This window comes from Dermacentor variabilis, unplaced genomic scaffold (genome assembly GCF_050947875.1).
Source record: "Dermacentor variabilis isolate Ectoservices unplaced genomic scaffold, ASM5094787v1 scaffold_18, whole genome shotgun sequence".
Taxonomy (NCBI): domain Eukaryota; kingdom Metazoa; phylum Arthropoda; class Arachnida; order Ixodida; family Ixodidae; genus Dermacentor; species Dermacentor variabilis.
Genome location: NW_027460346.1, coordinates 2,597,230 through 2,623,596, shown reverse-complemented (window position 1 = coordinate 2,623,596; position 26,367 = coordinate 2,597,230). Strand labels below are relative to the sequence as shown.

Below are 26,367 nucleotides of genomic sequence, written 5' to 3'. Positions count from 1 at the left end.
GAACATACCCTCCCCCACACAAGTCGCTACCTAGAGAGCAGGAAAGATTGCTCCGAGCTCTGCAAGTCAATGCGTTCCCCCACCCAACCACAAATCGCCTCATAGGCTTTCTGTACACAATTCTCTCCGCAATGCCGCTTCTGTGGAGAACCCGGGTCCCTTAGGCATATAGTAGGGGGTTGCAGACGGGCACCACTAAAAGCTCCAAACCATTACCACACCAACGAGCTTTGGTGTAGCACGGCTGAATCTGCAGTCGCCACCAAGCAGCCATAATCACGTGATATCTTACGCTACGTTGATTCCCTTTATATATTACTTGCTCAACCGCAATGACGTCCTCGTTCGCCCAACTTCTGCCCTGGCTACATGGCGGCAGCGAAACCCTGCCGACGTGCCGTTGGCACCGGCGCTGTTATCACCCCTGAACCCCGAGGACGCATTGTGGGACCCTTGGATTGCGTGGAAAACTTGTATAGAAGTGACTTTCTGCTGTTTTTCACTGCTACGCAATTGAACAAGCAGCCAGAAGACGTTCAGCCACGTTGCTTGTTACCATAGGCGAAGAGGTTTGGAAGTCGTACAGTAGCTTCAAGTTTGAGGAAGCGGAGGACAGAAATGATGAAGAAGCTTTCCAGTGAAGGAAACTGTTGCCCGCTGTTTTCGCTGCCAAAATTCGTGGCCGGCTGTCCGGGAACTTCGTGTCCGAGTCCGTCAGCAAAAAATGTTGGCCAATCGCGGCGGCAGCGTAGGGCCAGGAGCAAGTGGCTCGTACCCGCGCAAGGCAGAGGCTTCAAGCAGTCAGCAAAGTGAACAGCGCATGCATTCTTTAGAATCACACGTACAACATGCAGAACTGCATACGTTTCAATAAAGAACAATCACAAAACAATAATCTGAACCACATAATTGATGATAAGCCCTCCTGAAAACAATGCGGGGCACGTGGCGGTCCCCGCATTCGTTTCCCAGCAAAGATAAATGTTGAGCAAGCTGCCGCGCCGATGGCAGCTCGCGACGTGGCAAGTGGCGTCCCTAGCCCTTCGTATGTAAAGGAACCAGCCTAGCAAATGATTTCAATGTTGTTGCAGCGCCGCTATTGGCGGCGGCGTGCTGTCAAAATTACCTTTACTACGATTACTCTAAAGCAATAACGCATTGCATATGTCACACAGCAGTCGTAGTGGTGATTTTTAACAGCTTCCCTGAACATCCACTTTCGTAGGGCCGGGATGGCGAGCCAATTTTTTTCGCATCGGAGCTGTGGTGTTTCCAGCGTTTCGTGATGTACTTAGACAAAAACTATGGCGGCATATAAAGAGCTAAAATAGCTTAATCATAAAGCAATGTGGTATCATCGTATGTGTCCCGGCCGAGTTTGAAACCAAATGTGTCTAAACCGGCGATGGATGATGGGCGATGGTTTGCTGCATTGCGATCTACGCAAACAACGGCGGCGCGGCCGTTGCGCCCTGTGCCTTGCAGACGACGGGCGAGAGCCTTGCCGTGGAATGCGACGACGCGTGCGCCGTACAAAATGGCGACGGAATAGCTGTCGCCACCGTAAGCGTTCATCCAGCAATGTCAAAGATGGACCTTAAAGACCTTATGATCGACAAATTTGGGTCGATCCTCCCGGTGAACTCCAATCCCATCTTCATTGTGGGTGAATATAATGTCGATTTCGTCCCGATGAAAAGTGGCTCTTGGCGTTTTTCTTGGAAAGGTTCGACCTTCGGTGTTACACCAAGACCAATGCCTCCACGACGCGCCATCGGTCGTGCAGAGGCTTAACGTTCCCTAAGAACGTCTCCAGTGTCGTCACAGAGCCCATGGGCGTTTATTATAGCGACCATAAAGCCATAATTACTGCGGTCATGAGGTAAACGTAAGTACCAATAAAAATAACATGCATATATGTATAATACTGCTTCGTAACTTTATTTTATTTATAGTTATATACAGCTACGCTGGTCATCCACCTTTACCGAGTGGAATGGCCCTTTTTTATTAAGAAATTTAAGGAACATTACAAGCCCACCATGAACTTAACATTTTATCGAGGAACTGTGAAATTGGGGACCTTAAAGACCGCATGTTGCATATCCGAATCATTTTGGGAGCTCAGGGCAAGAGTCTGCAGCAAATAATGATCCAGTGGCGTTGCTCTTAGTAAAAGCGCGCTATGAAAGCATTTAGGGAAATGGTTGTGTTAATCACTTTCGAACACTTCGTTGAATAATATACATGACATTACGCTTGTGTCCATATAAGAACTACAATTTTATTATCCATCTAAATTATAGCGAAGGCATTAAGGGACGCGGTTAATTCCACAATTACAAAAGTTTCTCACACACCCCATGATTATACTGAACGCAAACACGGCGACGACAGTTCTACGTTAAACAGTGACTTGTGTTCTTTGTCTCCAACTTCACCGTGTAGCGAAGCGCACCTCGCATGGTATCGACGTCGTCGGTTTCTTCGCTGTGCCGTCGCTGACCCCACCGTCTTTTGAAGGCTCGAGGGAGCGACTCTCGCGCATTGCACACTTGCTTGCTGCCGGGTGCTTCCACGGGAACACCTGGCTTCGCACAGCCGCCTCTCATCATGCTTGACTCAATGGCGTCCGCAAATTGCCAAAACAACAGCTCCTGTGGGCGTGGCTGTTGGCTCGGGGAGAACGAAGCCACTGCCGATGGCGACGTGTGCAGCGACGGTGTACTTGGCTCAATGCACATAGACATGCCAGGTTCCGGAGAAACAGTTGCGCAGGCCGTTTTTTAAAGCGTTGCCCCGCAGCAGTTAGGCAGGCAGAAGCCAGAAGGAATATGTTGTTATATATTCCTTCAAGTTTACATGCCCGCGACACTTTCGACCTTGGTGTTGTGGTCGCGCTGCTCTCGGTTTTCCGCCTCGCGCTGCGCGAGAGCAGCAGCCCTCGAGGCGGCACGTCGAGCCAGCTGCTTCGCGACGACGGACACGAAGGTGGCCATCTCGCCACTGGTACCAAGCGGCCGGGAACTAGAGCTGCCGGCTGCGCCGCGAGTGGTGTTGCTTGGGGAGAGCGCCCACCGCGGTGGCGATTTGCCAACCACGGTCGTCTCGCGTTGGATGTTGACGTCTCGCGGGATAGCGCGCAAGCCGGCGCCTTCGTTTGCAGCACCAGGCGGCTTACCAGAAAGCAGAACCATCGCCACTCCCGCCGGTTGTCCCAAAAGGCAGCCGCCTGCACCTGACGGCCGGAGGCGGACACGATGGGCAGCATGGCGGCTTCCAACAGGGCGAAGCTGCAGCCGGCATCCGCAACGACCTCTCCGCCTTGAAACCACTTGCATGGATGCGCGACGGGCCTCAGCAAGCCGACGAGAGCACGGCTGAGCGTCTCGACTGATGTTCCCACCTGGACAACCTGAAAAGGCGCTGAGCGTGCTCCAGGGACCAGAACTGTCGATGTGTTCGTGAGAGGGAGGCCAGTCACTTTTTTTGGTAACCTGCCAGTTTTGTTGAACGGGACCCAGCATCAGGCGCCGAAATAGGCGCTTTGTTGTCGCGGTCGGGCCCATCTTCTGAGGCAGGTAACCCATAGCCGCAGGACTAGCGGCTACGCAGTGACAGCTGCGCTTCGACCTGGCCACGGCGTTTCCTGCAGAGGGTGGAGGTGGAGCGTCGCATCCTCGATGCTCACAGGGAAGCCTGGGAAAAGCATGTTCCACTGAACCGTGGCTGTCGGCAAACGTACGTGGCTCGCGATGGCTTAGGGCGATGTCGCAGAGGCGGACGTTAGCTGGAGTGAAGCCACCCCGCCGCCTGGAGCCAACTTGGCAGGCGTCGGCGCGGACGGCACGTGGCAGCGGAATAACTTGCTTCGGCAGAGGTCCAGGCGATGCTGAAGGAGCCGCGAGGTTACCGGACACAGCCGGCCCAGGAAAACGCCGCCGTCCACGCGCCTGCATCCACTTACGTGGCATTGGTTGGCGTTCCAGGTGCGTTGCATTCGATGAGCAGTCCACAGAAGCGAGGGGGGATTCACGGACCTCGTTCTCGGAAGAAGCGCCAAGAGCACGCCGAGTCCAATGTGTTCTCGAGTGCGCGCTCGTTCGAGAGCTACGTGTCCTTCCGGCAGGTAGACTTCCAGCAGCTTCCGGCAGGTAGACTGATGACGCGGCGAATGGCTGTCGGCTGGCTTACCTACCCCTTATATGGGCATCGAATCACGAGGCACGAGGAAAAAACGTCATCGTCTCTCCTCGGGGCGACTGCCACGTCCATCTGCTGATGTGGATTTCTCTCATTTGGTCGTTGGAAGAAAGCGGATAGAAAATTGACGTGAAACTGACATTTTCTTTCGCATTTTGGTTGACGGAAGTGACAATTATTCACCTGTAAACAATACAAGGTACAGGATTTGGAGCGAATTAGATCATTTTTGCTAGTCAAAGTCGGAGGCACAAAAAGAAGAGCGACGAAGAAGAGCGACGAGGCTCCGCTAGAAACTGCTAAAATCTGCAAGATACATATTTAATTTCACCCTAATTTATCAAAAAAGCTTGCCATCAGTTCCTTCACCGCCCGAATCATGGCCGGTCCAACATAGTGGGTTGCGCCATTTCACTGGGGAACAAGAACAAGAAACCACCTTTTCTTCTTCTGTAGGTGGTGTGCTTTGTAGGTGTATGGGGCATCCGAGTACATTAACTTATTCCAGTGTCCGCGTGGATTCACTGCTGAATATTTAGAGGGTGTGTTTATTTTGTCTCTCCCGCTCCTTTTTAGGTAGAAAGTAAGCGGCAAAAAATAAACCAAGGACAACAGAGGGCCTCACTTGCCACTGACTCCATGTGGTAAATATACCTCGAGTATATGATAAATAAACAAGTTTATTCCGGAGAAAAAGTATTTTTCAACAACATTAGGTGTGTTTGCTTGCCTGATATTTTCTATATATTTCGGTTGTAGTGGGAAATTAGTTCTGAGAAAACATTTCGCATAATGGATGTATTTGAGCCAAAATAATGCTACGGAGATATATATTCCCGTATATATTCGTGTATAAGCCCCCTCGTGTATAGCCCACACCCGCAACTTTCTAACGCAAAAATTTTAAGAAAAGAAACACGCCAAAAACGTGCCTAGTCCCACAAAACGCTACAAGATGGCGCCAGTTAGTTTTTTTTCACTCACCGCATACCGTTATCATCATCGTTGCGCGTCGAATTAACAGGGGCAACCACGAAACAACTCCAACAGGGCGACTGAAGCGCACATCTTTTCAGCAAGTGTGCAGCAAGGCACAGAGGACGACCAGCCTAAGGAGCGGCCTCGATGAGGCGAGCTCGCCCGACAGTGGTGAGAGTGCCGCTGAGCTGAGTTCGTCCGACAGTGCTTAGCTTGAAAGCGGCGATAGATAGTCAAATAAAATGTTCATATATGTCGCCAGTTTTTTTTTAATTATCTGACACAGTAGTCGCAGTGGCACTACAGTGTGTTAATGTGTAGCTATAGGCCTGATTCGTGCGTACTCGCACCGGAGAAAATTGGATGAAAGAAAGTGCGGCTTATACGCGACTATATACGGCATAACTCTCTAGCGACTTCGTATACGTATGTTTTTTGAAAATATTGGTACAAGTGCGAGGATGAAGGCGGGACCACACATATGCATATACATTTTGCTAGTCGGAATGTCTTGTCTTGTGTCCCAGACAGTGGCGCATACCCACTATGGGGGATTGGCCAAGAAGCAGGCGGTTTTTCGTATGCTTAGAAGTAAAGCCAAACTAGATTTAAATAGTGGAGCGTGGGACTAGAACTGTAATTTAGACGTGTGATGAAAATATTGTTAATAATTTTGATAAAATAAGTTAACGTAAATAAATGAAATAGAAAATATTGATAATTTTAGAAATTCAGCAAGGTATTCTTTTTGTCTCTCTAATAAAATTGTAAATTGAAAGAAAAGCATCCCTGTGGCTGGATCCCAGTGAGGTCGCACCAAAAGAAAGAATGGTTGGCGAGGTTAGCGATAGCCCAAGTTTGGTGAATGAGTATACTAATACTTTTCTTTGTCTTAGAAAGCGGCGGCAGGAGAGAAAATAATGTTCGGTAGTTTAACGTGCACTGCAAAAAGAACATAGAGGGGACATAGCGAGACCAGACCTGTGTAAGTAAAAATTTATCGGAGGTATGCGACATCTCAGTTTTGTAAAAGAAACTTCCAATTGTCTTGTATAGGACACCAATTATTATTCCATGGGAATCCAAGATGGTGGAAATCAGAAGACGGTGTTAGCATGGATGTTGCAGAGTTTTGAGATATAGCGAAATTTCTGTACCTAGCCGCGGTGACATAAGCTGATGTCGGCAAAACAGATATGATAGGGCCATTGAGGGATGCTCGTGAGAGTGAATCGGCCATTTCATTCAAGTGTAACCCGTGATGTCCCGGTACCCAAAGTAAACATACTTTCCGTAAGTACGGAGGTACCATCGAACGAAATGTTCTTTGAATTCTTGTATCTAAAGATGCAGTTAGTGCTGTACATACAGATAGCGAGTCGGTCACAATAACAGCTAATCAGTCGTTTTGGGGGAGTTTTCGTAACGCTAATATAATCGATAATAATTCTGCCTGAAATATAGGTGTGAAATCGGCAAGGCGAATGCCCGGGAGCTGGCGCATCATTCACGTCGTCGTCGTCGTCATCATCATCATCATCATCATCATCATCACCACCAGCTGCCTGTTTTACGTCCACTGCAGGACAAGGCCTATCCCTGCTATCTCCAATTACTCCTGTCCTGCGCTAACCGATTCCAACTAGCGCCTGCGAATTTCCTAATTTCATCGCTCTACCTAGTCTTCTGTCGTCCTCGATTGCGTTTCCCTTCTCTTGGTACTCATTATGTAACCCTAATCGTCCAACGGTTATCTAACGGGCGCATTACATGACCTCCCCAGCGCCATTTCTTTCTCTTGATGTCAATTAGAATATCGTCTATACCCGTTTGCTCTCTGATCCAAACCGCTCTCTTTCTGTCTCTTAACGTTTTGCCTAGCAATCTTCGTTCCACCGCTCTTTGCGCGGTCCTTAACTTGTTCTCAAGCTTCTTTGTCACTCTCCAAGTCTCTGCCTTATATGTCAGCACCGGTAAAATGCACTGACCCTACACCTTCCTTTTAAATGATAATGGTAAGCTTCCAGTCAGGAGCTGACAATGTCTACCGTATGCGATCCAGCCCATTCTTCTGTTAATTTCCTTCTCATGATCAGGCTTCCTTGTGGTTAATTGACCTAGGTAAACGTACTCTTTCACGCACTCTAGAGGCCGACTGGCGATTTTGAACTCTTGTTCCTTTGCCCGGCCATTTATCATTATCTTTGTCTCCTGCATATTAATCTTCAACTTCCCCTTTTAGACTCTCCCTGTTAAGGTCCTCAGTCATTTGCTGCAACTCGTCTCCAGTGTTGCTGAAAAGAACACTTTTATCTGGAAACCGAATGTTGCTGAAATATTCGCCGTTGATCCTTACTCCTAAGCCTTCCCAGTTTAATAGCTTGAATACATCTTCCAAGCACGGAGTGAATAGCATTGGAGAGATTGTCTCCTTGTCTGACCCTTTTCATTATAGGTATCTTCCTACTTTTCTTGTGTAGAATTAAGGTAGCTGTAGGACCTCTGTAGATATTTCCCAAGGCATTTACGTAAGCGTTCCGTACTCCTTGATTACGTTATGCCTCTATGACTTTTGGTATCTCTACTGAATCAAATGCCTTTCGTAATCTATGAAAGCCATACAGAGAGGCTTATTGTACTCAGCGGATTTCTCGATAACATGATTAATGGCATGGATGTGATCCATTGTAGAGTATCCCTTCCTGAAACCAGCCTGTTCCCTTGGTTGACTAAAGTCCAGTGTTGCCCTTATTCTATTGGAGATTATTTTGGTAAATATTTTATATTATACTGGGAGTAAACTAAGAGGCCAATAATTTTTCAATTCTTTATCGTCTCCCTTTTTGTGGATTAGTAAAATGTTTGTATTCTTTCAGTTTTCTGGGACCCTTGCAGTCGATAGACATTCGTATAAAGAGCTGGCTGTTTTCCAAGCATTATGACTCCTCCATATTTAATTAAATCGACTGTTATTCTATCGTCTCTTTCCGCTCTTCCTCGTTTCATGTCTTGCAAGGCCCTTCTGACCTCATCGCTACTTATAGGAGGAGTTTCTGTATCATGTTCATTGCTGTTTCTAAATGAGGTATCCTGACTACTCAGGGTACTGTACAGGTCAGTACAGAATTCTTCCGCTACCTTTACTACATCTTAGAGATTGCTGATGATATTACCCTGCTTATCTTACAGTGCATACATCTTGGTTTGTCCTATGCTTAGTTTGCTTTTCACTGATTTCAGGCTGCGTCCATTTCTTACCGCTCCTTCAGCCTTTCTCACGTTATAGTTTCGAATATCACTTATTTTCGCCTTGTTGATCAGTTTTGACAGTTCCGCGAATTCTATCTAATTTGTTGAGTTGGACACTTTCATTTTTTGTCGTTTATTTATTAGGTTCTTTGTTGCTTGGGAGAGCTTGCCTACTGGTTGCCTTGGTGCCTTGTCTTCCACTTCAATTGCTGCCTCTTAAGCCAACCTAGTAACGGTTTCATTCATAAGCTCTATGTCATCATCATCTCTCTGTTCTAAGGCTGCATATTTGTTTGCAAGTACCAACCTGAATTTGTTGGCTTTTACCCTTACTGTCTCTAGGTTGACCTGTTTCTTCTTGACATTTTTCCTCTTTCTCTCTTCAAATTGAGGTGAATCTTACCTCCTACTAACCTATGATCACTGCACTTTACCTTACCTATCGCTTCTACATCCTCCACTATGCTGTGATCAGCAGAAAATATGAAGTCAATTTCATTTCTTGTTTCACCATTAGGGCTTTTCCAGGTCCACTTTCTGTTGCTACGCTTCCTGAAAAAGGTGTTCATTATTCGAAGCTTAATCCTTTCTGCGAACTCTACCAGCATCTCTCCTCTAGCATTCCTAGAATCGACGTCGTTGTTGCCAATCGCTTGTTTACCAGCCTGCTTTTCCCCCATTTTTACTTTGAAGTCGCCCCTTACTACAGTATACTGATTTTGCACTTTTCTGATCGCTAATTCAACATCTTCATAAAGCTGATCTACTTCCTCGTTCCTACGCTCCTATCATCGTTACTTGATGTTGGAGCGTAGGCTTGTACTACCTTTAATCTATACCTCTTATTAAGTTTGATTACAACTACAGCTACCCTCTCATTAATGCCGTAGAATTCGTCAATGTTGCCCGTTATGTGCTTATGGATTAGGAATCCTTCCCCGTATTGCTTCTTATCTAGGAGACCTCTATAGCAGAGGACATGTCCGTTATTCAGCAGTGTATAAGCATCACCAGTTCTTCTAATCTCACTAAGGCCGATGATATTCCAAACAATGTTTGATAGTTCTTCAAAGAGTCCTGCTAAGCTAGCCTCACTCGAGAAGGTTCGGGTGTTAAACGTTGCAAGGGTCCATTTACATTGGCGGCCTGTCCGGACCCAGAGATTCTTAGCAGCCTCTGCTCCGTTACAGGTCTGACCGCCGCCTTGGTCAGGTCATTGGGTAATTGAGTGAGCCATTTGCGAGGGGGTGGCCGAATACTGCACCAGGGAGGCCAATTTCTGTTGTGGTGAGGGGTGTCTTGTTGAAGCTTATTGGGCCTTCCTAATTTGGTTGTACCTGGATTAGTATAGTCCCACTCGCTGTCGGCATCTTTTGCCGGTGACAGGCGTCACTCCAATCCTGCAGGCGTTGTACACTGGAGGAGGTGAATTTCAAGCTCACCATCGTAAAGAAAAGAACTCTTATGGCGGGATTCGAACTCCCGACTATGGCAACCGAGCATTGGACATAGCTCAGTCAGATAATCCCACAGGTGGCGAGGCTACCTTATCGCCGACAAGTACAGCCCTGAGGGCCCTACATGCCTAAAGACTTCTTTGATTTATCCACGATAGAAGTGTTTTCCTGATCACGATGGGTAACTCAATATAGAACAATTTCTAAACTGTTCTGGCCTCGTAGTTCCGGAATCGCACGTGTGCGGACGGCCGTGAACTCGGCTAGGTAAACCCTACAGGCGTGCCGAAGACCACACATACGCAGGCGGTCGTGAATTCGGCTAGGCTAAAAATATACATAATAGTAATAATATCGTGCACGATGCGCTCACTACGAGTCAGTCAAAGTCAATTTCATATATCTCAAATGCTTGAAAACATGCTTGAAATTTTCCGCGCAATAGGAGCTTTGCTGATTGCAGCAGGTGACACGGCATAGTATTCCTCAATTGTTCTAACATCGTGGTTTCGGAGCCACCCGTACGCATGCGGCCATGAACGCGGCTAGATATACGATAGATTTTCGGCCAACTTGAACAATACTTAAATGTAGTGTGGGAAAAAAAAGGAAGAAAAAGGCTGCGTATAGGGCTTATAGAGCGGCCGCGCAGGCCCCATCTTGAGAGCGATCTGCGATGAATTGCAGTCTAGGTGCGCTGAGGCGTGATAGCTTCGCGTGTGCTGTGATCTCGCCGCTTAGTTGGCGTTGTTGAAGCGAGGGCCAGCACGAAGGTCAATTTGCTCGCTTCTGTTGCCCCTTTTCCTCACGCCAGTATTTTTGACAGCGAGTAGACAGTTTTAGTTTAGCGTCCGCAACTATAGCGTACGCTATACGCTATAATAACGCCGCGTGCACCGCCTATAGAGGCGCCACTGATGGCCACCTAGCGGGCGCCCTCGGGGATACCCATGGGAGGCCGCAGCAGCCGACAACGCTTTGCAGCAAGGGGATGGCTGAAGTCCGAGGCTGCGATTTCCCCTTCATTCAAATGCCAGGCAGCTACTTCTGTGGCGACAGCTGCAGGAAAGGCGTGGCCCTCTATGAAAGTGGACATGTGCATGACGTTAAAGGAATTTGGGACAACCCAGTCCGCATACGTGCCATGTGCGTCCCTCAGACGAGCGTAACAAAGCCCAGTTACGAAGTGGAGCTCGTGGTAAGTAGCCGCTTTGTTTCGTTGACTAATGCGATGTCTCATTCGTTTTTTGTTGTTCTTAAAATTCGACGCATGCCGAATTGCTGTTTCTGTACCTTAATAATAAATGCACGTCGTTTAACCGGGCGGACTGATAATCTGAAACTACTCCGCACGGCACGATGCCGGCACACATTGTAGCGATCTTGCTACCGCTGATTACACGCGACAGCGCCGAATAAGTACCATCACAGTCGCCTCAAAAGCAGTTGTGAAATTGTAAATGGAGAAGCGTGCCCTCGTCAAGAAAATCGCCAATCGTACGGGTGAATAAAAGGGCGAGTTAGTGCTGCACCACCGATGCAGTTCCGCTGCTTTCTTCGAATTGCACTACACGCTGCATTTCTGGCTACTTTAAATTCTCTTAGTGGTCTGCTTTAAATCATACACAGCTGTAGTACGAGTATTTTGGCCTTTTAATGTTACTGATGAGAATCCACACGATATATTTGAAGGCGGGGCAGCGTCGGCCAAGTTAGATGGGTAGGGCAGCAACGTCGGAATTTGTTTCATCGTCTAATGCGCGTAGCAATAATTCGGATGCTTTACATAGGTTCTCTGTTTCTTCGTCTTTACGCGGAGTTTCGTCAGAGATGCAAGGTCCATATTGTTTTATAGCAGTTTGCCTGTGCAGCTTTTTCTACATTGCATCGCGGGCACGGTAGCAGTTTTCTTTTTTTTTTTTTTGCGGACTAGCATTTTCTAAGGTGTCCGCGATAACTATATTATTGTCTTAAGCTCAACATGCACCAAAGCTATATTTAGTTTTGCACAGGTCACAATTGCGCTGGAAGCTTTTAATGTACCTTTTTTTTCGATTTATTTTTGGGGAGGGCTCATGTACGCCCACTATCTTAACCCCTGCATATGTCGAGTTTCGCGAGTCATTATTCGAGCTATTGTAAATAGTGAAAAAAAGGGGGGAGGGTGAAGAAGCATATTTGTAACTGACCAGAAAACTGAAAATCTAATATCAGAACTCAAATTGTACTTGTGTTCGGTCTAAGTGCTATGGTAATCAAAGCAGCTAGCATGCAAAAGGAAGTGCTTACAATTTTTGCTTTCTTGCAGGCATCAGTACCTGACTTTTTGCTGCAAGATGCACTCTGCACCTGCAAGGCAGGTAAAGTTGGACGGTGCAAGCACATTGCCGTCGTCGTCCTTTACATCAACAGTGAAGAAAACAGGTCATGCACAAGTGGCCCAAGGCTCTGGGGCAAGCCTTCTGTGCGTGCACTTGGAACGTACAAGAAGGGATCATGTTTGGACGGCTTCCTTGGCAAGGCAGTGGAAGACATTGTGCAACTGCCACCCGATGCTCCACCTAGTCAGGATGCAACTGTGGTAGCTGAATTACTTGATGGCTTGTGGGAACACAACTGCTCGCTTGTAACAGCCATAAAACATGAGCTATCAGTGACAATTCCTAAATATGCTGAACAAGAAGTTCTGGTGCACGAGGAACAGATTGTAAAGGGACATTTTCGTCTTTCTGAACTGCACCGTGCAAATAGCATGCAACCTAACGCAGACGAGGAGATGTGCTATTACATGGCAAACATTGTGATGACTGCCGAGGAAATAGCAGACAAAAAAGGAAGCACGGGATTCAGGTCGAGACATGGTGCACTGGAAAGAAATGAGAGCCAGCCGCATATCAGCAAGTAGCCGGCCTCACGATATTTTGCGTTCCAGGAAAGAATATAATGTATTGGCGAAAAGCTTCCTTTCTGCCAAATCATTTTATTCACAAGCAACAGCTTATGGAATAGCCCTTGAAGACGAAGCCGTCTCCTGTTTTGCAAAGAGCACAGGGGCTCAAATTAGGAAATGTGGGCTTCATATAATGCTGGAGCAGCCATGGCTTTGTTGCACACCAGACGCAGTAGTTTTGCAAGGCTCCACATTGTCATTACTGGAAGTGAAGTGTCCCTATTCGTGCAGGGACAAAGAAATTGTTGACAGCAAGGCAGCCGTGTCAAATGTTTTACACCTGGTGTTCCGAAATGGGTGTGTAGAACTAAAGCCATCGCACAAGTACTACACCCAAGTGCAGATATCACTGTACGTTCTTGGCCTCAACAAGTGCTTTTTCTATGTCTATTCACGGGCCCAACAGTTCTGCATTGAAGTGCCACTTGACAATGACTTTATTGCACAGGCCATCCCCCGACTTGAGCAATTCTACTTTAAGCACTTTTTACCAGCATTAACTCAAAGGATGGCGACAACTTCCACTTAAATTTTTGTACCTACACATGGTAGCACCACATATAGTTAACATTTCGAGGTACTTTACACACAAATGTGTAAATTGTGTCTGTTCGTCACTAAGAGTCCTTTCCAGCTGAGGGTGTGCACCCTTACATTTACATCACTAAAGGCCAAGTGTGATCTTTATAATGCTGCTGCATTAAAAAGAAACGTCATATGTACGCCTCCCAGATGCACTGGACCCGTCAAAAAATGAAAGGGAATGACTTACTGGAGTCAGCCATGTAATTTCTACGTTCAATTTTATGTACATTTTTTACATAAAATTAAACAAGGTAAATTTTAAGGTCTCTGTGTTCAAGCTTTTCCTTAGCCTGCCCCTGGCAATATCATAGATTTTCAGCTCCTTCTGCAAATAATTAATAGAAAAATTTTCTAACAGCCAGGTGCTGTATCAACTAAGTGACTGATGCCAGTAAGTTGTTTTGTCTGTCTTAATGGGGAGCTATGCATTTGTGAGACTTATATGTCACATTGCTTTTTAACGCAGCACTATTACATATCAAACTGAACTGTTGGAGAGAAAATGTAAGAACGCATGTCCTCATCTGGGTGGTAGCCGCACGAAACGTAACGGCCGAGAAACCGCTTATATATACCCAGTTTTAGTCTCAAAAAGATGTGGAGCATATGTTTGCTGTGCTGCAGCGAAGTCCAATTGCTTTTCTGCATTCATGGCATGTGCGTGTTTCTGAGTGTTAGAGCCCAGCCAGTCCTTGCTTTCTTATAGCACAAAGTGCATATGTATACTGGATGCTTGATACAGAAAATCAGTCAGACAGTTGTGCCAAACCCTGTATTTTTGCAAAAATGGTGTGCTCTGTTTTGTGCCATTTTCACATTTCTGTCCCATAGAAGCCTACATGGGTACACAGAGGACACAATTTCTACTACAAAGTATAAAGTGGCATCTGTACGGGCAACACAAAGTGTACAAAACGTGAGTAACCACTAAAGCCGGAAAAATTAAACTACTACTAGAGAAATGGGTACAGCTCTATCAAAAATGGTTACACACCATTCAGAACAAAACAAATGTTTTTTTCACTTGCTACAGATCATCACATCATACATTTTCACATTACTGGTTGGTCAACATTTATATTGATGTGAAAATAATAAAATGTGTTGCACTGTCACAAATCTCAAAGCTGTATAAATGCATGCACAGTTACGTGCACTACCATGAACAAGCAGCATAATGAGAAGATGAAACAAGGAAAGTTTAGTGTTGTTGTACAGCTGGATAAATTACAAATGGTCTTCACAAACATTTGCAAAGTCAATAAAATCTGTTACAAAAATACTGCAAAAAACAATTCCAACTAACAGTGAGAAAAACAAGTTTGAAACAACTTACGAATTCACAAGATGAATAGCCAAGCGGACTCGAACACAAATGCTACAGACTAGTTTCATGTGCATATGCTACATAATGCATCACTTCAATTTGGTGACCACGTGTTCTGCACGTGCCCCACAAACACTGAACAATTAGGATAAAGAAGCATATTATAGCCTGCAGCTTGGCGCACTAGTAATAAGACGCAACAATACACTACAGCTTAGTTTTCTCAGAGGTACACACATCAGACTAAGGCCAATATAAAAAGGTATGACATCAGATTAAGGCCATTACTCGCAACTAACTTCTGAATTGAAATGCCCTCCTAGCATATAAAATACTTTCTGTAACTCTGAAATTTAGGGAACCGCGAGGGGTGGTAGAGTGTTTCTTTCCCTCTACAGACAAGATGTAGCACTGAGTAAAAAAAAAGTTTGCGAATATGGGCTACAGCACCATTCTTTTCTAATGGTATGGATATGTACAAAGCACTATTACAGAAGCCATTTACATTTTGTTGCATGCCAACTAATCTTTGTCTTTCATAATTGGAGCCTGCAAATTTGCCAGCACTGCACACGTCAATGATTTTGCCAATATGAGGAAGTAGATCAGCAGACAGTCTTTCTGACAATATCCCGTAAAGCTTCATACGCTGTATGCATCGCTCAACGTGTATTCTTGCACTTGCTATCCTGTATGTGCTCAGAAGCTCCTCACGCGTGAAAGGCTAATTTGGTCGTGCAAAGATAGGCATCTGAAGCTTAACTCCTCGCTCCACAAGAGCACTCCTGATTTGAGGAAAGCCCTTGTCAGCAAGGTCTCCTGGCTCAAGCATGTGCAGTATGCCACAGTCAGATGTAATGAGAGAGTCGGTGGCACGGCCACCATAAGGCCTTGACACATAGCTTATGATGCCACTTGGCGTTATTCCTACAAGGAATTTCACAGTATAATTTCCTTTGTAACTAGAATACATGAGCACTTTCTCATGGACAGTGCTTGGTGCTGCGCAGGGCACTTCTGTGCAGTCAATGACAACCCTGCAGTTTACATAGTCTGGCTTGAAGCAGTCAGGCATCATCAGCTGTGTGGTTGACCGTGACGGCCAGTAAATTCCAGGCCGCAGTTTTGCATGGAGAGTGGCAAGGATCAGCAGAAAATGCCTAGAACATGTGGTTCTGTGCAAACCAAAAAACACTGCTAAGGATGCGTAGGACAAGTTTAGCTTTAGTTTCATTAAAAAAATAAGCATGTTTGTTCGAAGCACTTACGGTTTCCTCTTTCCCGTTAACATTGAGCGCCTGAACTACAATGCCTTGCAGCTTTGTAAAAACACTCAGTGAAACCCCAGCAATACACTTAAGTATGTCTGCAGCTTTTTCACTGAGGCAGGATGAGACACTGGCATAACCACGGAAGCCTGCGGTTGAGATAGTGTGGTCGACATTCACAGGGTCACATGCAGCGTCCTTGACGTCATAGGATGTTCCCCATGATGCATTGCTTTCTTTTTTGCAGGGAAGAACAACCTAGAGCAGACGTTACCAAATGAACACACAAAACAATCTTAAAGCCACTATTTGCCCAAACATTGCTTCAAGATTGAGAAACACTTTGGACAAGTTATATCAACGTGACAGGAAAGTGGATTCGGCACAGCATGTAATACTTAAGACAATCAATCAATGGCATATTCGAGTAATGGAGTGAAATTCAATGAAACGAAAGTGTAGCCATGCCAGCAGAAAATTTTATGTTAAGATGAAATTAGGAAGTTTCTGGGTACAGATTGTAGTCTTACTGCAAACATTCATTCATCAGTCAGCAGGATATAAGCTAATGGCTGAGTATGACAGTAGTCATTTATTGTTTTATTCAGCAGTTATTGCACCATTGTAAAATGACGACTACTGAACACAATGGACTGAAAAGCCTATCCTACTAAAGTGATTGAAGAAAGGTAGCTTTGCATCACAGTAAACAAGCACATGCGAGATCATATGTTTACAAGCTACTTCAGTAGGCCCCAGCCTACCTGCGTCTCAGCTTTGCATTCTTTTAAGCAACAAAAGAACAGGCTCGGCATGTCCACCTCCGAGAACCATGTGCAAGGGTCTGTCTGCGTTCCTACCTGCACAAATTCAAAACCACAGTGGGATTACCTTCTTGCTATTTCTCCTTTCAACTTCGTTTTTGCGCTATGCAAAGCAACAGCAGCGTAGCAATCACTTGTCCTATTTTACTCTCAGACTGCAAGCACTACTGAAGAAATGTAGAGTAGAAACGTGATCATGCATGGTTTACCACACTTGCTTCTGAGGAGTGGATATCAGTGTGAAGTGATCAGCGAAAATTGACATGAAAGTAAATGGCCATAGAGAGAGTGAGTGAACTTGAGTGCTAATGCAAGGGCCAGCAGTGCAAGTTGAAATGAGTGTGCAACCTTTGTAACATTGGATGAAAACAAGAGGGAGGGGAGAAAAGAGCCGTTGGTCCTTAACAAAAGCTAGATGACAAATGAAATAAGCACTTATGTAGCACTCACATGTACAGACATAATAGGAATCACTCCGGTATGTCCCTCAATATTCTTGTAATCTTTTCTACAGAGCCAGCGTTGCAACTTTATTGTGTTTACCATTTGAGTGCAGGATAGGTAACCACATCCAACAACTCAACTCAAGCAAAGGGCGAATTTTGTCAGCTATTTAGTGAAAGGTGTCTTATTGGTTAAATAATGAACGCAACTTTCTAAGGCAGTTGGCATAAACACTAGTGAAGCTTATTTGTGTAGGGTGTGCACATGTAGGTATTGCATGGATGTGTGCATAAATGTACGAATACACACACATAACCCTCTTGCCATAATAAGCTGTGACCATGAAGACAATGGCGCACCCTTTCGCGTGGTCGGTGCTGCGACTGTGATTTTAGCTTGAGAAACTTTGTGGCACATGGCAATAGAAGCATCAATAAAATGCTTGTACTCCTCGTCATAACACTGAAGCAAAGTTTTCCCGAGTTCTCAGAAATGTTCTGGCATTTGCCTAATCTTTCCTGAAACACCGAATTTCCTGATAGGATTTTCCTGGTTGCTAGACATCTTAGAATTACTGCTATGAACAGCTGTTACAACATGTGTTGCATGTCCATAACAGGTATGCAATGGGAGTTGCTGCATAGTCAAGCGCATATTTCATCTACACCGAGGCTGTGACATTTCTTTTTAGGGGCAGACCTTCTTTCAGAGACAGAGAATGGAGCTGTTCTCAGCTCTTGCTTTGGTGAAAGTCACCCTGAAAATGTTCAACACACCGGTAGCTGTATGGAGTGTTAAAAAGCATTCTTATTGCTGTAAGCAACATCCAAATATGTTCAGCTCCTGGTAACACCATAGGTAAACAACTGCCACTGTGAATTAGTTAGCACTAAAGATTGTTCCTATTTAAGTTGTAGGGTCAGCTGCTAGAAGTCTATAATACTATCTTAGCTTATAACATTATCTTGTCGAGGAATGCTTAAAAATTTTTTTTATGATAAAGGTACGCAAGGGCATCAAGGCATAAAGGTTGGCTTCTGTTTGTGGCAATAAACAGTTTGTAGTGAGTGTTTGTCTAACATTTTGTGTGTATCCGTTGCAAGTTGTGAATATTGGACTCTACAATAGCAAACAGTTTGAAGTCCTAAAAACTTTGTAATCTGTCCAGATAAGGGGATACCTACACTTGTGTGCTCTGTAGTCGCAGCACCACATTCTTGGTCGTCAGGAACTGGCAACACACAGCTCCATGTGGGTTGTTTGTGCTGCTCACGTGACCGGAGCCTGCATGATATTTTTAGGCAAAATGAGCTATGCACCAGAGAGATTGTACTTGTTCATAGTAAACAAGTCTATTCATACAAACATGTGTACATTGGCAAAGTTAACAGGTGGCATTTGTGTACCAGAAATGTAGCCGGAACAATGCTCCTAATGGGAGAAATTTTATATTGATGGCAAGAAGAGTTGTCCAGACCATTTATAACTACAACATTAGAATGTCACAATAACTACTGTATTAAAATAAAGGCAGCAGATGTTGAAAACCTGAATTTAGAGACCAGATAAGCTTGACTGTCACATGCAGTGAAAGCACAAGTATAAAACCAAAAGTATTATTAACATTCTCTCCACTTAAGGAGGAGGGCATGTGCGCATGCAAAACAAAACTTGTGCTGTACAGTAACCTTCCTTGCAGCGTGAAGGACTTGTTGCTTAAATACATCTTTCGATTCTAATTATCTGTTACTGGTTTTAAATAGTCTCCCTGGTTGAATCTATATTTAGTTACGATTGGGACTAGTCATGATGTAATGCACAGAACAGATAGAAGGTGGTCTATTAAGGAAAGAGATAGGATAGCGAGAGAACAGAAGCAGAAAACTAAGCGGAGAGACGAGGAAAGGAAATGCACAGGTATAGAGGGAACATTTAAGCCGCACGGTATGGATAGTTGCAGAAGAATATCCTGCAGCAGACTTCAGGAGGCTGGTGATGGATGATCCCTGCTATACAAAGGAATAAATTTATTTCTTTTACACTTACACTGAGCACTGCACTTAGCATTTACCTTTCATACCGGTGTGCAGCAGCAACATTAGTGGACCTGTACACACTTGGAAACAAGGTTGGTAGATAGGCTGGGCTTCTCTGATCCTCCGACTTTTCGCCATTTACAAAGTGACTGCTGCAGATCCTGCTGTGTTTGGTAGGCTGCCACGGACTGCCATCTGTACTAAATGAACCAATACGCAAGAATGTCCATCATAACATGCACGAAATGCAAGCACACAGAATGTTACCAGACATTGCACTCCTACACCGCAAAATACTTTAAGAAAGAATTAGAATTAGCACTGCGTGGCAACTCTGTTCAGACAATAGGAAACTAATGCCTTCTCAAACATGACGTGAATTTTTCTGCCTAAATCTAACAGCCATAGCACATGCTGCAGATAACAGCAACCTTACATCTTTTCTAGCGCATTTTCCAAGCAACCATAACATCGAAGATATTCGCGTGCGAAAATAATGAAGCTGTTAAAGAAGCATTTTTCTGTAATCATTCCGAAACAACACAGTGTGATTTAACTCCATAACACATGAGGCGAGGTAACAACCTCGTATAAAAAAAAAATAAACAGTTATCTACGAAGAAATTAGTAACGGTCAACATGCGCGAAAGCACACATAGGATAGATCCAGAAACGTGAACTGCTCAACTGCTGGCGCGCCGATTTCAGAGGAAGCTTCAGCTTGGGCCCAACTCCGATGCTGCCTATTCAAGTGCATGTAAAACGGAAAAATGCTTTTCCGAGATAACCCCTGGACCGAATTTATTGAAAGTTGCTGCACTTGAGAAAGTTAAATTCTACTGATTGCTGGAAGCAGAATTTCGATTTAGGGGCTGAATTTTGTTTAAATAATTTCCAAAAATACAAAAGTTTGAAAAAAATAGAAGCACGAAGTTTACAAATTAATAGCTCTGCATCTAAACAGACATCGCGGTTCTGTAAACGGCATCTATTAGATCGTTGAAAGCGGACAAATTCGATATGTCATTTTATACCTTACGTGAATTTGTTACATTGTGTGCAAGAGTTCTGTAAAGCTCTATTTTACAATTATTAAATTTTTTGAGATTCATATGTAACAAAATAATTTTGTCCGCTTTAGATGTACTATTAGCTGCAATTAACAGAATTGTGGTATCACTGTGCATTGCCGAGTTACAGAGTTGTAAACTTGATAGTTTTGTTTTCTAAAATGTTCCAATTGTCGCCACTTTTTCATAAAAAATTGACGACCTAAATGATTTATTCTAAAGCAACAGTCACTAGAATTTAAGTTTTTCTTTTAAATGCAACAAACCTCGCCAAATTTGGCGCAAGGGTTGCCGAGAAAAACGAATTCTCTTTTTACATGTATTTAGATAGGAGCATCCGAGCTAAAGCTTCTTAACGGGCCACATAAACCCAACAACATCAGTGCTTGGAAGGAGGTTCAGCAGCTTTAACACACAGCACGATGAGTTCGTGCATTTGTGTGCCTGAGCAAGAGCAACGCGGCAATGATACGGCAAGCGGCATACAGAACCTAAGCGGAACGCCTTTAACCAGCATGCTGCACTGCGGCCGAACCGAATCAAAACATGGGCACGTCGTGATTGACTTCGTCGCTTGCCCGTGTCAACATGACCGAATACAGGACACACAGTGATGGCAGAACGAAAGCGTGAGAGCAAGATGCAACCGTTAACGCAGAAAATCAGGAAGGCACTCACCTTTCACGCCGAACGGCGGCGATCCATTGTTTCCGTCGCTCCCGCTCATGAGGCCTCGCGGGGAATGAATAAAACCGCGTCGCCGGCGAGTTCTTGTAGGTGTTTGAGCACCCTACCACACAGCAATTAGTATTGGACATGCCTTGAAGTTGCGGCTACCACACAAGTGCGACGGACGTTGCTTATTTCACACCGAAAACGTGAACGAAGCGGAGACACACGAACGACGACGCAGACAACCACAGTGGTCGGCTGCTTGCTCTCCCACGAGTTCTGAGCAAGGTCGCCACCAGTAGCGCTTCCGTCGGCGTGCACGCGGACTCTAAGCAGCGGAAGTTTTTTGCAATTTTAGTTGGCCGGCGATATCTTCGGATCTCAGAGGCCATATGCCGTCGTTGCGGCTATTTCGCGCCTTTAGCGACAGGTGGCGCTGACATCTCGAACGTTTCTTTCGTTAGGCTTCGACTCGTTCGAAACGAGAAGCGATCTCGAAAACACCACGAGGTTATCCATAATACTCTGTCGTCGAAGCGGCCTGAGACTAAGCGAAAGCCGTTTACACAGTCATTTGCTACGAACGAAGTGCATTTTACAAAAGCAACGCCAAATTCAATTCGAAGTGGGCAGCCCGGGACCGCCGCCATGTTTCCCGCAAGCTCCGCAAATCCCGCAAAAACGCTAACGCTAACTCGTTTGCGTTGCGTACGCCCGCTATACCCGCTATTTCGTTTAGCGTTCAGCGCATGCGCAGTGATGACCCGCTATTCTTTAGCGTACGCAATGGAATAGCGTACGCTATACTAAAACTGTCTAGTGTCCGCGGTCATCGAATGAGATGTGTTTATGTTTGCCCGTGCGCTCGTCCCACCATGCTTATTAATTTAATTAGTAAGAGAAAGTTTGAACGTTTACGGCATCGATGGAACTACTATAGCTGTTTAATAATTTTCTATCGCAATCGATCCTTCGCCTTTCGGGCTAAACTGCGACTTCTTTATGTCCACTGCAGGACGACAATTACCCCTCTCTTGCGCTACCTGATTCCAACTAGCGCCTGCAAATGTTCTAATTTCATCACCTCACCTAATTTTCCGGCTTCCTCAACCGCGCTTCCCTTCCCTCAGCACACATTCTCTAATTATAATGGTCCGCCAGTTGTCTGCCCTACGCATTACATGACCCGCCCAGCTCCATCTTTATTGCCAGCTAGAATATCTGCTATCTCTGTTAGCGGTTCGCACCATTCTTTCCGTCTGCTAAGGCTACGCCTAACGTTTTTTGTTCCATTGGTCTTTGTGTGGTGTTATTATTTGAAGCTTACTTGTTAACTTTCAAGTTTCTGCCCTATATGTTAACACTGGTAAAATGCAACGAGTGTGCACTTTTATTCTCAGCAACAGTGGTAACCTCCCAGTCAGGATTTGGTAATGCCTGCCTGCACACCAACCCATCTTTATCCTTCTTTAACTCTCCTTCTCGTGATCAGTTGGAGGTTACTGTAACTGTTCTCCGAGAACAACAGCTTTAAAAAAAAAAGACAGATATTGGGCCCTATAACGTAAAACTATTCCCATATGTTTTTATTCCAATCTCCGAAAAGGCGTCCAATCAAAAATAACTATTTTTCTTCTGTTCGGTCCAATGATGCATAATCAGTGTGTATGCGTCATATCAGATGGGGAGCCATCGCGGTTTCCGTGACGTCGTGTGACAGACAGGCGCAGTGGTGTGTCTCAAAAAAGTTTTTGACCAATCGCGAAGGGCTGATTTCAAATTTAGAATAGAAAAGTTTGGAATAGCTTTACGTTATAGCGACCTTTATGGCATGCTGCAGGGAGTAATACAGAGGGTGTTCGCATGAATCCGAACAGATTGGATCGGGGTTAGCCTTTCGTGCTGAAATTTACCTGTCATGCCCGTGTCAATGCTATTGGGTGAACGAGCGCTGGTCAGGCTGGGCCAGACCACCTTTATAGGGAGGGTGACTCAGCTCAGACCCTTATGCAAGGAGAACTTACAGGTCTAAACGGTTCGGAGGAACCCGCGAAGGATCCGTCGGAAACCACTTTGATGTCTCAAACTATAGAGTGTATTCAAAGTGGAGCGGCCAGGTTTGTCGTGGGCAGGTATAAAAGAAAGGAGAGTGTTAGCATGATGAAGCAAGCATTGAAGTTGAAGTTTATTCATGTGCAAAACATAGGTACATAAATGCAATATAAAGACGAGGGTCCCAAAGTAATGATACTGAAAACGGGACCCTCGGTTAGTAACTACAACAGAAGTGTAAAATTGTTGGCAGCATAACAGTGGATAGCATAATAATATATTAGTTGCAAGAAAACCAAATGATAACGAAAGATAAAAGAAGAAAAACCAAAAAAATATGCTCTAATCGATGTAGTGTAACAGAAATAACAACGGAAGTGACAAAAATTATACAATTGTTAAAGGCAAAAAGGAAAAAAAAGAACGAACAAAGAGAGAAAAAGAAAGAAAAAAATGTGGCGCAATGTGAACACTGCAAAAAAAGAAAGACGGGTGATACTTATTAGTTAGGTGACTATGAAAATACAAATATTTATTAGGAAAAATTATCAGAGGTTAGCAGAAAATCTTTTAGCGAAGCTTTGAAACGCTGAACTGTAGTATATAGTACTTTAAGCGAAGCAGGAAAACGATTCCAAAGTGTAATGGTAGCGATTGTAGATGTTTTTTTACCATAGTTAGTGCGAACTGATGGTAACAAAAAATTATAATTAGAAGCGAACCTAGTAGGGCTTGTATTTCGAAGGGAGCTGCTTCGAAGATATTGAACGGTCAGCTGGGAATCAAGCAATTTATAAAACATTATTGCTAAATTGTAATTGAATAACTTTTTTATACATAAAAGTTTGTACTGCTCAAGCAGGCCGATAGCATTAGAGCGCGGTGAACTGTGGGTGATGATATGGATTACTCGATTTTGTATATGCTGGACTGAAGAAAAATAACGTAGATATGTATTACCCCAAACGATTAATCCGTAGTTAATGTGTGAATAAATGAACGCAAAGTAGAGTGAAAGCAAAGTAGAAGGAGAAAAATAGTGTCGTGCCTTGATAAGCGCACGGATACCAAAAGCGCACTTCAGCTTGACATGATTGATGTGCAGGTGAAACTTCAGATGGCTGTCTAGGATAACCCCTAGAAATGAAACGGAGTCGCTAATGGGAATAAAATGATTGCCTAAGGTTAACGAAGGAGGAATAATTAGTGACTTTTGGTGCGACTGGAATACTAAAAAAATTCGTTTTAGATGGATTAATGACTATATCGTTGTCATTGCACCAAATCATTAGGTGGTCAAGAGTCTTTTATTTAGTTTGATTACTAGAGAAGAGATACACTTATCAGCTATAGATATAGTTGTATCGTCAGCATATAGAACGCAATGACTTACGTCAGTGACGTCTGGCATATCATTAATGCAAACAGAAAAAAGCAAAGGCCCCAGTATTGATTGGTTAAGTTTTTTTATAACTGAAAAAAGTTTCACACGCATAAACAATAAATTCCCTATCAGACAAATAACTTTTTAAGAAGGCTAGGGCAGGGCCAGTTATTCCATATGCTTCAAGTTTACGAAATAAAATCATGTGATTAATAGTATCAAATTCCTTAGTAAGGTCTAAGAAAACTGAACCAACGAATTCATTATTGTCAAGACTATTCTTAATAAAATCAGTTAAGCAAAGTAGAGCTAAGTTGGTGGAGCTTCCAGACCGAAAACCGAACTAGCAGGATTTAATTATATGGAATTTTTCCAAATACTTGCTTATTCTTATCAAAAATAATTTTTCAGTTATATTACTTAAGGAAGAAAGAATAGAAATTGGACGGTAATTTGAAATGAATTCTTTATTACCTTTTTTTAAAAACAGGAATAACCTTTGCACGCTTTAGCAATGGCGGAAATACACCAGATTTAAATATCAGGTTAATTACTACGCTCAGGGGTTCGCATATGGCATCAGTGACTTGCTTTAGGTGGCGCACTGCAGTACCATCTAATCCTGGACTTGTGTTACGAAGATTACGCGTAATAGAAAGCACTTCATGCGGCGTGACAGGATGAAGGAAAAATGAATGGCTAAGGCGTTCTATTTTAGGCTGAAAAGTTGTTTGTTTGTTTCTCTCAGGTAATGCGAAATGATCAGAAAAAGCGTTTGCTATCTGAGCAGGCTGACAAAAAGTCAGGTTGTCGCGTACAATTTTAGAGATTAACTTAGGCGGCTCATTGTTGAAAAAATCATTCAGCAACTGCCATTGCTTTTTAGGATTGTTTTTATTCTGCAAGAACGCCGTTTCATAGTAAAGCCTTTTGGTTTCTCTGAGAGTCTTGTTAAGAACGTTGCAGTATATTTTTTACCGATTTCTCAGAGAACAGTTAAATGGTTGTCTTTTAGTCTTCTTATTCAAATTATCTTTTTTGCGCGATCTCTTCAGCAGACCATCTGACATCCAAGGATTATTGGGGCGTTTAAATCGATTTTTACATCGCAGAGTTGAGTTGGGAATCGAGGTCTTTACGGCGAAGAAAAGTGAGGTTATAGCTGATTTTTCAAATATTCTACAATAGGGTTGGGATTAATAAGGAAACCATTTTATATTTCCAAGCGCAATGATCATACCCTAAATATGCGTGAATACCGGGAGGACGGGCCTGTTCGATAATTTGCCTTTTTCCAAAATTCATTAAGGGAATGGAACAAGATGGCGTAAAGACGAAGTACGTTGATAAAATAAAGAGTTATTCAAATCCATGCTATGACCCCCTCCCCCACTTCTGTAAGGCCCAAGGGCAACGCGGGGCTGTTCTGGAGTAAATAAAAATATATAAAATAAAGAAATAAAAAATAAACAACTGGACCGCATACTTTCGGACACTGTATTTACACGCTTTCACGCAGTGCCACATTTAAGTCTCGTCCCTACAAAAACGAGCGAATGCACGCTTGTGTCGCAACTGGCTGTTTCAGCCGAAGTTCAGGTGCGTCCCGTGCGCAAGCAGAGCATTTGAAATTAAATTCTGAGAGTTTTACACGCCAAAATCACGATATGATCTTGAGGGTCGGCGTAGTTGGAGACTCCGGGTCAATTCTGACCACCTGGGGTTCTTTAACGTGCCCCCAATGAATGGGTGTTATTGCATTTCGCCCCCATCGAAATGCGGTCGCCGCGGCCGGAATTCTATCCCGTAACCTCGCGCTTAGCGAAACAACACCAAAGCTACTATGCCACCACGGCGGGTGTAGGAGA

At 44.2% G+C, this 26,367-nt stretch overlaps 1 protein-coding gene across 2 annotated transcripts; it reads right to left on the bottom strand.

The window, feature by feature from the left end:
- Positions 1–14,179: 14,179 nt before the first annotated feature.
- On the bottom strand, positions 14,180–21,331 carry LOC142568386 (uncharacterized). 2 transcript variants are annotated; one of them, XM_075678383.1, is made up of 5 exons: positions 21,070–21,331; positions 19,357–19,521; positions 18,470–18,569; positions 16,782–16,877; positions 14,180–16,275 (listed from the first exon to the last, which is right to left on the bottom strand). In XM_075678383.1, the coding sequence occupies exons 1-5, from the start codon at positions 21,207–21,209 to the stop codon at positions 15,910–15,912; spliced, it is 867 nt and encodes a 288-aa protein (XP_075534498.1). In that variant the 5' UTR covers positions 21,210–21,331; the 3' UTR covers positions 14,180–15,909. The 2 variants fall into 2 exon arrangements, with proteins under 2 accessions (XP_075534498.1, XP_075534499.1); XM_075678384.1 differs by having other exon boundaries at positions 19,357–19,516.
- Between the last annotated feature and the right edge of the window lie 5,036 nt (positions 21,332–26,367).

Excerpts from the sequence above, each read along its gene's own strand:
- LOC142568386 (XM_075678383.1), bottom strand. The coding sequence starts at position 21,209 with ATGTCCAATACTAATTGCTGTGTGGTAGGGTGCTCAAACACCTACAAG. Across the intron at positions 16,878-18,469 it reads CGACTACAGAGCACACAAGT|GTAGGAACGCAGACAGACCC; the intron begins GTAGGTATCCCC and ends GAATTTGTGCAG. Across the intron at positions 16,276-16,781 it reads AATGCAAAGCTGAGACGCAG|GTTGTTCTTCCCTGCAAAAA; the intron begins GTAGGCTGGGGC and ends CGTCTGCTCTAG.